At 39.0% G+C, this 12,695-nt stretch overlaps 1 protein-coding gene across 8 annotated transcripts in view; it reads left to right on the plus strand.

Annotated features, from left to right (window-relative positions):
• Positions 1-209: 209 nt before the first annotated feature.
• The window catches only part of NBEAL1 (neurobeachin like 1), a 205,692-nt gene continuing 193,206 nt past the window's right edge, over positions 210-12,695 (plus strand). For 6 of the 8 annotated variants that reach the window (XM_009182820.4, XM_003907834.5, XM_009182815.4 and 3 more), the window contains exons 1-2: positions 465-597; positions 1,766-2,046. In XM_009182820.4, the coding sequence (XP_009181084.2) occupies positions 1,996-2,046 (51 nt within the window). In that variant the 5' untranslated portion in view covers positions 465-597; positions 1,766-1,995. Of the gene's footprint in view, positions 324-464; positions 598-1,303; positions 1,474-1,765; positions 2,047-12,695 lie in introns of those variants that run through there. The other 2 variants (XM_009182816.4, XM_009182817.4) reach the window with 2 other exon arrangements.

Below are 12,695 nucleotides of genomic sequence, written 5' to 3' on the forward strand. Positions count from 1 at the left end.
CGACGAAAGCAGGCAAAAAAGGAAAAGGATATTTTTCTTGGGGGGGGGTTGGTGTGTGTGTTTTGTCTTTTTACATTACTCTAAATTCCCAGGACCAATCTCGGTTCTACAAATAAGTCAAAACAAAATCCCCTTTAACACGGTAGGGTCTCACGCCCTCAGATGACTGACGGAAATGACGCCATCAGCGAAAAGCGGGGCGGGCGTAGACGTCGGCACGTCAGCCCTCCTCCTAGTCCAGCTGAGGGAAGGCTGGCTCCAGGGCCGCGGCCGGCGCCCGCCAAGGGATGGGCAGCCAGAGCCTGTCGACTGCGGCTGCGCAGGTATGCTGGGGCGGGGCTTCAAGTCACCCCGCCCATCCCCAGCCTACGCGACCATTGAACAGCTGCCGCCCGAGGGCTGGGTAAATCCTCAGCGGCCGAAATGATTAGCCGAGGGGGCAGCCCCGCCCCCGGCTCCTCCCGGCCTCGCGCCCCGCCCCCATGTCCCGCCCGCCCGCCTTCTTGGCTGCGGGGTGACACGGGGCTTCGCCTTGGGAAGGGGGCGAGGGAAGCAGTTAGACGGCGGCGGGGCAGCGGCTGCGGCGCGGCACCCAATGTGAGCGCGGTGATGGGGAGCGGGCCGTTGGGAAGAGGGGGCGGCATGGCGAGAAATGGGAGGGCCCCGGTGCTTGGTGGTGGAGGGTCTGCAGAGTGAGGGGCGGCTGTGAGTGGGCTAGGCTGTCCGGGCGTGTTTCGATACTGTAGTGCAGGCTGGGATCGCGGTCGGGAGACGCCGAGTCCGCGTTGCTCAGTTCTAGAGCTTCTCTTGGCAGCTTGGCACACCTTAAGTTTGCCTCTGTTTGTGTTGTCTGGGATGCGAGGAGGAAATTTAAAGATTCCCCCAAACACCTGGACGCTTCTTCGGGAAGTTCCTCTCCCGTGCGTGCGTGCCCACTTCTCTTGGATGGAGAGGTGGAGAGGCCAGGTGGGCGGGTGGACTTCCACTCTCAGAGGATTGTTAGAACAAACGAACTGGGAATTCCTCCCCCGCCCCCACGCCCTGCCCTGCTACATAGCAAACAGTCCCAACAACTTTTTTTTTCCCCCGCCCCCAGACGGAGTCTTGCTCTGTCGCTCAGGCTGGAGTGCAGTGGCAGGATCTCGGCTCACTGCAACCTCTGCCTCCCGGTTTCAAGCAATTCTCCTGCCTCAATCTGCTGAGTAGCTGGGATTGCCCGTCACCACGCCCGGCTAATTTTTTGTATTTCTTTAGTAGAGACAGGGTTTCACTATGTTGGCCAGTCTGGTCTCGAACTCGTGACCTCAGGTGATCCACGCACTTGGGCCTCCCAACGTGCTGGGATTAGAGGCGTGAGCCACCGCGCCTGGCCCCAACAACTTTGAAGGGGAGACCAGAACAAGAACATTCTAAGAGCTTTGATGTATTTGAAATGTCTGAGATGTGGACCTTTTCCTTGTGTCTGTAGAAAAGGTATGAGTGGGAAGGGAGTCTTGTTCCTTATTCTCACTGGACGCATTTTTGGTTATGAACATGTACCCATCTCTAGGAGTCTGTCTGCCCTAGAGGATTCTATGATGTGACATACTGTGTTAGCTGTAATGTCTTCCTGAAACACAAGTTTCTATGAAATCTAATCAGTCCATGTGAAAGTATAGCGGGTTGTTTGTGGAAAGTGAAGAAGATACATCTTTCGTTTCTGATAAGGCTAGATTTTTTAATACGGCCTCTTTTTCTAACCTGTGGATGTTTTTCTCTTTCACAGATTTATTTAATTGCCCAACTACCACCGATGAAGAGATGTTGGAGTGACTGCTGAAATTGCCTTTTTGTTTTTAACCAGAGGACAGTCCATTTGTTTCACTTCTTTTTGCTTTCCTTACTGCTATGAGCTTTACTGTAACGGCTGAAGAACTTGGAAAATAAAATGAACATGCTGTAGTCTTGAACATAATTTTTTTAAGGAAACTTAAAGTGCCAGAGTGAAAAGCCAGAATGGCATCCAGAGAGAGGCTCTTTGAACTTTGGATGCTTTATTGTACAAAGGTAATTGCTTTCCTTTTTATTTTTATGTTTTAAAATACTTTATTATAAAATTTGTGACTGGCAGTATTAACACTTTATTTAACAGATAATAGTGTATTTAGTCATACGAATAACCCCAAACTTAAAAGCACTTAAAGGATTTTCTGTTTTCCTCTTTTTCAGGTTTGAACACACATACAATATTGGCATACCATTAAAAACTGTAGGGTGTGGCTTTTATTTGATACTTATCCCCAAATGATCCTAAAATTATATAAGTAAAATTATGCCCGTAAGAGAAAAATAAAATATTTTTATTTTTGTTTGTGTTTTTCATTTTCTCCCACAAGTGAGTGTAGGATAGAGACATTTTTATGAGAAGGGCATTAAGCATTTTTCTTGGAATGAACCTTTGAAATTGCATCACAAGGTTATTGATTGAACTGCGTACTGTGTGACTGCCACTAAGTTAGCACTCTTTGAGCATTGTCTCATTTCCTCTCTCCACAATACTGTGAGGTGAATATTGTGATCATCCCCTTTACGGATGGGAAAACTGATGCAAGGGTTACAGGAGTAGTGAGTAGCAGAGAAACACAGTACTACCTGACTCAAGTGCATACTTTTATCCATTTTTACTCCTTAATATTTTTGTCACTCAGAAATAATGTTCTTTCCCCTCCTTGTCTTTATGTGAATTTTTACTTGATAGCTTTGATTTTAAGTTATTGAGAAGAGTACTCCTTAAAAACATGTTTTTGAAGTGGGGGAGGTACATTATTGCTTTGAAGATACTGGCAAGGGTCAGAGAAACACCCATAATGTACTATTTGAGTTAATTTAAGTCTGTGTGGTGAAGTTCTCAAGTCACAGATTCTGCTTCTGCATTATCCTTTCATGCTCCTTAAAAGGCAGATTATTATTTAACAGTGGTCTCATTTATCTGTCATATTAAATTTAGAGATTACACTGGAATTTTCTTTGACCTCCTGGTTTGATATATATTATAATCACTAAAGGACATATACTTTGAAATGCTTAATATGAATGTTTAAAATAGTTTTTAGTCTTGTGTAATTTGATACCAGAAATGTCTTTTTAAAAATAGATGCTTCCAATAAAAAAGGAATCCAATTCACCACTTTTGAAAATAGTCACTAACACGTTAACCAAAAATTAAAATTAAGTTTTAGTATGAATACCCAGTAGTTTGAAAATGATTTATTTAAAAATATATCAAATTTACTAGGTTTTACTGTTTTCAAAATGACATTGGTGAATGAGGTTACATGTCTCATTAATAGGTTATATTCTTTTTAGGTAGATTTACTATTAAATTTAATATTAAAGCTTATTAAACAGATAGTATAGTTCATTGGCATACACTGAATTTTATTCTTCTTAATGACTTTTAATATAAATGTGCATCCCTTCTCTTTTGAAATGTTAATCCTCAATAATGAAGGCCCTTCACTGTCAGATTTTGAAGCCTGTCTCTTCTTGGACAGGAATATAAATCTCATTTTTAGGTTTAAGATTTAAATAATATTGTGTGCTTAATAAGACTTAAAATTTTTTCACTTGTTTTTGAAGAGTATTTATTTAAAAATACGATTTTATATTTTACCGGTTCATGAATAAGCTCTTTGTAAGGTAGACAACATTCTCTTCTGCAGACGCCTTGAATCAGGGAGCTACCAAATATACCTCATAGATTTAAATTTTCTTTCTAGTGAGGATGACTACCAAATACTGTACCCAGTTGTTCTCTATACTTTTTGCCTTATTATTTTCACTCTAGCATTTAGCCTCTCAAACCAGCTGACTTTTTTTCTCACCTGACAAACTTTTAAGGCTTTTTTTTACACTTTTAATGAGCTTTCAGACCACTTGAGGTCTCAGATCTTCTTATGAAAATATTTTCTACCACTTAGTTTCAAAAGCTTCTTAGACCTCTTTGTGGGCTTGAAATTGTAGTTTAGTTTTGGCTCTGCTGCTGCTTTGTTTTGTAACCTTGAACAAGACTTACCTCTTTGGGTCTCGGTTTTTCTCATTTGTTGAGTAAGCGTGTGTGCGTGTATGTATATACAGGAAGAATGCTTATCTAACTCTCTATTAAGATTTTTGTTTGTTTTGACCTCTGAGGGACAAGCAGTTTTTTTTGTTGTTGTTGTTCTTACTCTGTAGATTGTTATGTAGAACTTTCTAGTTCTTTGTTTTTAAAACTTTTATTGTGGAATTTTTCAAGCATGCACCAAGTAGAGAAGACGTTATAGTGAACTCTTTTGTATCTATCACCCAGTTTCGACTATTACCAGCTCATGTTTAGTCACAGTTTATGTATAACTGTGAATTTGCCCTATCTCCTAATTATTTTAAAGCAAATCCCAGACAATTTATGACCTTATCTATAAATATTTAAATATGTATAACTCCTCTTAAAAACAATCACAACACAATTTTTAAAATTATCAAATATGTGATCAGTGTTCCAACTTTCCTGCTAGTGTCTTAATATTCGTGTTTTCCCACTGTTTGGCTCAATATTTAAAACAAACTACACATGTATTTTGTTGAAAATATCTGCTAAACATTTTCATCTGTAGGCTCCCCTTCACCATAGTTTTATTCTTTGTTATTTATATGTTGAGGAAACCAGATTTTGACTTTAGAGTTTTCTACAGTTTGAATGTTTTACTCATTGAATTCCCTTGATTTTATTTAATTGTTCCTCTCTTCTAGTATCTGAAAACTGACCAAACAGGGGCTTGATTGATTTGGGTTCTGTTTTGGGTGTGGAGGGCTAGAGTAATTTATTAGTGTAGTGGCCATCTGTGATTTTTGCCTATATGCGTTATTTTATTAGGATTTTGCAAAACTGTGTAATTTATATTGAGAACTGTCTCAGCATTTGATTACAGTTCCTTAAAGGGAAGGCAGACAGCATATATGTTTGATTCTCTTTGTCAGTTTTCACAATGAGTTAATTTACTAGCATCCTCCCAAGATGATCAATTGTTTTTCTAGGATATAAAGTCCATTTTTAATGATTAAAGTGTCTGCTCTTTTGTTGCCCTGACTGGTTTGATGTCTACAGAAAACATTGTGTACATACTTGATTAAAGAAGATACCTTGGAAGATTTTTGAAGGACTGCTTCCGGGCAGTAAGGTTAAGACCTCCATGTTTGCCATAGTGCTAACCTTGGCACAGATATTCCACAGTGTATTAACAATAGGTCAATATTAAGGTACCTACCATCACAGCATTTCTATGTCATGTTTTAAAAGTTGCCCCTGAACATTACAAAAGTTCAGTAGGTCTAGTAGGTAGTACTACCTCAGAAATAACCCTTGGGTAATACTCCTTGGTCATAGCAATGCTGAAAGAATGCTAATGGAATATATATGTCTTCTGCCTGGGTTCAGTTGTAAGCCTAAATACTAGTGACTAAAGTCCTTTAAGTAGAATTAAAATAAATTACTAGTTTCAGTTTTTAGCAGATGGAGTCCCAATGTTTGAAAGAATTTGAGTATAAAACTTGGCAATTTATTTGATTTTATTTTTAATTGATAATAATTATATGTATTTATGGGGTACAATGTAATGTTTTGATACATGCACACATTGTGGAATCATCAAATCAGGCTAATTAACATATCTGTCATCTCACATACTTACCATTTCTTTGTGTTATGCAATTTGGTTTGTTACCAGACTTTTCAGGTCTAACTTTTTACTTTCTCCTTCTAGGAATAGGCTTTAATTGCATTGTTAGAAACATGTGTCTTCTTCCTAATAGGTTACTTTGTAAACCTTATGTAGTTATTACATAATACAAGCAGGATGATTTCTAATCACCCAACATTCCTGCTGTCTAAAGATTCTTTCACCAGTGTATAAGACTATTAATTCAAGTTGTCTGAATCAGGGCGCAGTGGCTCATGCCTGTAATCTCAGCACTTTGGAAGGCTGAGGTGGATAGATCATTTGATATCAGGAGTTTGAGACCAGCCTGGCCAGCATGGTGAGATCCCGTCTCTACTAAAAATACAAAAATTAGCCGGGGATGGTGGCATGTACCTGTAATCCCAGCTACTCGAGAGGCTGAGGCAGGAGAACTGCTTGAACTTAGGAGACAGAGGTTGCAGTGAGCTGAGATTACACCACTGCCTTCCAGCCTGGGCAACAGAGTAAGACTCCGTCTCAAAAAAAAAAAGGAAAAAAACCAAATTGTATAGTCTGAACTCTTCTTGCCTTCAAATGGTTGTCCCCACCCAGGGTCAAGGATTTGATTAGCAGCACATTTCTTATAGCTCTTATAAGTTAAACATTAATGTGAACAGGTTTAATCTTGTATCTGGATTTTACTTCAGTAGTTAACTACTTCTTGTCTGAGTGTCTTTTTCTTAAATATAGAAGTATTTTAATACTAGTACTTATGTGTACAGGTTTTGGTCTTTTTTTTTCTTTTCGTTTTTTTTTTTTTGGAGACGGAGTCTTACTCTGTGGCCCATGCTGGAGTGCAGTGGCTTGATCTTGGCTCACCACAACCTCCAACCTCCTGGGTTCAAGCTATTCTTCTGCCTCAGCCTCACAAGTAGCTGGGATTACAGGCGCATGCCACCAGGCCCTGCTTAATTTTTGTATTTTTAGTAGTGACGGGGTTTCACCATGTTGGCCAGGCTGATCTTGAACTCTTGTTTTTAGTAGAGACAGGGTTTCACCATGTTGGCCAGGCTGGTCTTGAACTCCTGACCTCAGGTGATCCACCCTCCTCAGCTCCCAAAGTGCTGGGATTACAGGCCTGAGCCACTGCGCCCGGCCCAGTATTTTTTTTAATGTCTAAAGATTTCAGGGCAGACGTCGTGGCTCATGCTTGTAATCCCAGCACTTTGGGAGGCTGAGGCAGGTGGATCACTTGAGCTTGGGAGTTTGAGACCAACCTGGTGAAACCCCATCTCTACCAAAAATACAAAATATTAGCCAGGCATGATGATGCATGCCTGTGGTCCCAGCTACTCAGGAGGCTGAGGTGGGAGGTTTGCTTGAGCCTGGGAAGTGGAGATTGCATTGAGCCGAGATTGCGCCACTACACTCCAGCCTGGGTGACAGAGTGAAACCCCATTTCAAAAAAAGAAAAAATTAGTTTCTATATTTGTTGTAGGCACTATGTTATTCACTGTATTTCTTGATATTCACTTAGCATACAGTAAGAGAGATGGTGCTGAGAACAATTTTTCTTTCTATATTATTATATACAACGTTTTGAGATTCATATATGTGTGTAGAAAAAGACATGTATCGGCCGGGCACAGTGGCTCACGCCTGTAATCCCAGCACTTTGGGAGGCCGAGGTGGGTGGATCATGAGGTCAGGTGTTCAAGACCAACCTGGCTAAAATGGTGAAACCCTGTCTTTACTAAAAATACAAAAAAATCAACCGGGCATGGTGGTGGGCACCTGTGATCCCAGCTACTCGGGAGGCTGAGACAGGAGAATCGCTTGAACCTGGGAGGCAGAAGTTGCAGTGAGCCGAGATCTCGCCACTGTACTCTAGCCTGGGCGACAGAGGAAGACTCCGTCTCAAAAAGAAAAAAAAAAAGAAAAGAAAAAGGCATGTATCATAAATTCCCTATCTCAACTGCAACCCTTGAACAGACTAAAGGATGTATTTCTATTAGACATTTAGCCTTTTGGGAGTGCTGCAGTTAGTTGGTCACCAGAATATGTAGAAGAAAGAAACTTAGCCTCTCAAAGTCAGATAAGATTAAGCTATTTTTGTTCTGTCTGGTGTAAAGTATCAAATGCGTTAACTGAGTAAAAAGATACAAAGTGACTTAAAAGCACAGCATTTTGAAATGTGGCAGTGTAGATTGAAATCCATGGTTCATTTTTGTCATTAGATTTAAAAACATTTTATTTTATTTTGTTGAGATTGAATTTGCCCTGAACAATTTTGTGAAGCTACAGTATTAGAGGTGATATTTAGTCCCAGTTCTGTGTCTGATCTTAAGGACCTAAAAGAGGTTAACCTAGTTTCTTTGTATCTCAGTTTTCTCATCTGTCAAATAGAAAAACATAACTATTTTACATATCTGTAAAAATTTTTTGGAAAAAAGATTTTATTTAAATGTATTTTAAGAGGAAGAGAGATAAAAATGTAATCTTTATGAGTATTTTGCAGATGTGTGGGTATGGACATGTGTGTATCAGGATTACTTCCATTTACCCTTGTATTAATATAATAATAGTGGGCAATATTCTCTTACTATTTTATCAGTAGTAATGAAGCTGTATTCACGCATGTCTTAACTGATTTTACATCTGTAGTTATTTTTGCTTTCAAGCATAGTGCTTATTTATCTTGAATAATGATTTGAGGGTCCTCCCTACTCTAAACCAAATTTATTTTGGATGCTGATGATGCTCCATTTCCTGCTCTTGCCCTTTGTCCTGCTAAATCTGGAATATGACTGAAATAGATAGTTTTGCAGTGAGCTCAGAGTAAACTTCCTTTTCAGAATAAAAGTTTTGCTTCAAAAAGAAAATAGAATTTAGAGGTGTTTTATTCAGTTAAAAGGCAAGTATTTCTTTTGTACATAGATTTGGAAAAATGGAATTAGTGAATATTCATTTAATGAGAAAATTATTAACTTATTAATGCAATTTTAGTTATAATCCTAAATAAGTTTTTAGTAAGATGGACCGATACACATCAACCCTTATAATTTAAGCCACATTTAATAAGTCTCTGGTATGTGCAAAGTGTGAAAATGGCTCTCAATTTTCTGTGACTTAATAATGGCTTTGTGTGTAAGGAAGGTAATGTTCTTTGACTCTAAAGAAGACAAAACAAAATCATTAGCAGCCTAGTAGTAGTAGTTACCACTTACATGTTTGTTTTCAGAAATTAGGTATGAAAGCAAGAAATGTATAGTTTCTATCAGTGGACCTGAAATGAAAAAGTTGTTAAGATGCATTAACTTTTTAAATTCTTTCCTTTTGAGCATCAAACTTTAAATTTCCCTGAAAGCAGGTGGAATTGATAGTACTTAAGTGTAGGTGTGGAGCATAATGTGCAGATGTGTAAGAGTCTGAAATAGTTTCCTGTGTTTGTTTGTTTGTTTGTTTTGCACAAAAAAAAGTGGTCTTCACATTCACAAAGTTAGCTAGACAAGATCACTAGGTTTTCAGGTAGGCATGCTGACTTCTCCGTGTTTGTGGGACATTCAGGTGGAAATACTCAATATCTGGAGTTTAGAAGAGAGGTCTGTGCTGAAAATAAAGATTTGAGAGTTGTCATATTGGGAATTATTGGAGAGTTATTATGAGAATAATAAGAGAAGAAGGTAAAAGGAAGTCCTGAAGAACATTATCATTTAAGAAGAAGATAGAGTTTTGTGACCAGTCTGGGCAAAACAGTGAGACCCCATCTCTGTTATTTAAATAAGTAAATAAATAAATATGTGACAGAGGAAGAAAAGTTTGTAAGTTTAAATGAGAGAGGAGCCAGGAGTGACTGGGTTGCCTCAGAAAGTAAAGGGATATTGGCTGAGTACAGTGGCTCATGCCTATAATCCTAGCTCTTTAGGAGGCCAAGGTGGGAGATTCACTTGAGCCCAGGAGTTTGAGGCTACAGTGAGCCAGGATCATGCCACTCTAGTCCAGCCTGGGTGACAGTAAGACTCTGTCTCAAAAAAAAGAAAAAAAGAAATGAAAAAAGTAGTCAGGGGTGTCAAAATCAACATGGCAGTCAAGAAAAGTATTACGGACTGGGCATGGTAGTTCACAGCTGTAGTCCCAGCACTTTGGGAGGTCAAGGCAGGCGGATCATTTGAGGTCAGGAGTTTGAGACCAGCCTAGCCAACATGATGTAACCTTATCTCTACTGAAAATACAAAAGTTAGCTGGGTGTGGTGGCATGCACCTGTAATCCCAGCTACTCAGGAGGCTAAGGCAAGAGAATCACTTGAATCCAAGAGGTGGAGGATGCAGTGGGTCAAGTGTGTGCCGCTGCACTCCAGCCTGGGCAACAGAGTGAGTCTCTGTCTCAAAAAAAAAAAAAAAAAAAGGAAAAGCATTATTGAGCATATATTGGATTTGACAGTTTAAATATTGGTAGCCCGAGGTGGGCACATCACTTGGGGCCAGGATTTCGAGACCAGCCTGGCCAAAATGGTGAAACCTGTCTCTACTAAAAATACAAAAATTGTCCGGGCATGATGGTGCACACCTGTTGTCCCAGCTACTCAGGAGGCTGAGGCAGTTCGAGAATCGCTTGAACCTGGGGGGCAGAGACTGCAGTGAGCCAAGATTGCACCACTGTACTCCAGTCTGGGCAACAGAGCGAGACTCTGAAGTAAGTAACTAAGTAAGTAAATAAATAAATAAATATTAGTGGCTTTCGCAAAAGCAGTTCTGAAAAGAGTGAAAAAGTTAAAAATGTAAGTCCTTATATTAATTTTTTATTATTAAATTCAACAGACTTAAAATTACTCTTAAACTGCTACTAAAGTTTGTAGATGTTTCCTCTTCATCTTTGTACTAACCTGGCCAAGGATCTTTATTGGTCTGTGTACCACACTTTGTGTGGCACTGCTCTAGAGCATCTGAAAATTCTCAGACACCTAAGAATCCATCTGTAAATCCAGAGATCTGTAATTTGAAAAATATTGCTCTATAAATTGAACTGTCACTGATAATCCCTTGGAAGCAATCCAAATGTGACCTTTGAAATCGAGTAGCAATACTAGTCACGAGGTAGTTTTCCCTAATATGCTTAATTTAAAAATTGATAAAAACAGGAGTGCAAACTTTAAAAATTTCTATATGGAGCTTATAGACCTCTGAAAATATTTCTGATAACTCCGAGCATTCTTGGACCTTAGTTTTAGAAACAAACCTTGAACAATTATTATATCTGACATACTTTGATAGCTGTACATTTGCTACAGCTTTTTTTTCCTTTCTGCAAAATTACGTTGCAAGTTTTGCTACAAGCAAGTAAAGAATTGGGACCAAAGATCCAATCTACCACAGTCTTCTTTCTAGGCACAATTATTCATATTTCTCCTATATGCAAAATGTACTTCATATCTATCTCAAGAACTCCAAAACTCTCATCCAGTCATGATACCAGTCTTGAAACATGGAATCTGTGGTATACATCAGATCCAATTGTGGTTTTTCTTGATATTATGATCTGTGAACTCAGAGGACACTTAGTATCTGTCCTCTGCAAATCCAATTGGGCAAATATTGCCCGCTTTCTCTATCCTCAAAGAAATGTTCTATGATATGACTCAGTACCTGCCGTGGCTAGTCTTCTCTCTTGCTCTTGACTGTGTATCTTGGAGGTTCTTTTTTTTTTTCCCCCATCATTTTCCTTTTGCTATGTCTGAAGTGGGCGTTGGAGACTACACTTTGTTGTGACTGAGCAGCTCTCTCAGCTTGCCTTCTGCATTAGGAAGTCCTCTACTGAAAATGAGGACTTCCCTCCGCCTCTCATTCTTCTGCTTCTAGTTCTCTTTTATTTAGTTATATTATCTTATAACTAATATTCTACAGTAATGGAAATGAGGGATATACTTGTCTTGCTTCTCATTTTAGCAAGAAAAAGGTTAGGTTTTCCTGTTATGTTATCTTCAGAATTTAGGGCTGAGACATGTATATTTATGTCTGTTTTTTTGTGTGTGTATAACCTCTTTAAATCATAGATCAGTGTAATTTATAATGTTAGATATTTTATTCCCTTATTCATTTTTTCTAGGTCTGCTGTTATTTCTAATATTACCTGTTTGTACCTCTTATACAATTACTAAGAATAGTTTTATGTGTGTATACATTAAGATGTGGATAATTAGTCTATTATGCTCTAGAGAAATGATATTATTAAGACTTCACATAATTGTAAAGAATCACTGTTATTACTTGCTTTAATTATTGGTATTCAGTAGTTGCCATTGTAAATATTCTCCTTTTTTTTTTTGAGACAGAATCTTTGTCTTGCTCTATCTCCAGGCTGGAGTGCAGTGGTATGATCTTGGCTCACTGCAACCTCCGCCTCCTGGGTTCAAGTAGTTCTTCTGCCTCAGCCTCTCAAGTAGCTGGGACTACAGGCGTGCACCAGCACACTCAACTAATTTTTGCATTTTTAGTAGAGACAGTGTTTCACCATGTTGGCCAGGATGGTCTCGATCTCTTGACCTTGTGATCCGTCCTCCTCGGCCTCCCAAAGTACTGAGATTACAAGGCGTGAGCCACCGCACCCGGCCTAAATATTCTCCTTTAGTAGAATCCTCATTATGCATTTTAAGTAGGTTCATTTGGAATCCAGGTGTTCCACTTAATTTTCAGTAGTCTTTCATTGTTAAAGTTGTAAAGTAAAGTGCTTCTAGATCAAGGTTTAATGCCTTGTAGTGTTTTAATATATGTTCAGCCTGGCTATTGACAGAAACCCTTGATTTCTTCTTATTTTTAACCCCTCCACCCCCAACTCTTGATTTCTTTTGTGGAAATATAATTCAGTTTTTTTGTGACAATTTTGTTCTAGTCACTCAAAATCTATTAAGATATGGGGAACTATGTAGACTGACTATGAAATGTGCCATAGCCATATTTGAAATCCTTTGAAAGTATCAGAATTCAGGCAAGAGTTAGCAACATTTG

Source organism: Papio anubis, chromosome 10 (genome assembly GCF_008728515.1).
Source record: "Papio anubis isolate 15944 chromosome 10, Panubis1.0, whole genome shotgun sequence".
Lineage (NCBI taxonomy): Eukaryota > Metazoa > Chordata > Mammalia > Primates > Cercopithecidae > Papio > Papio anubis.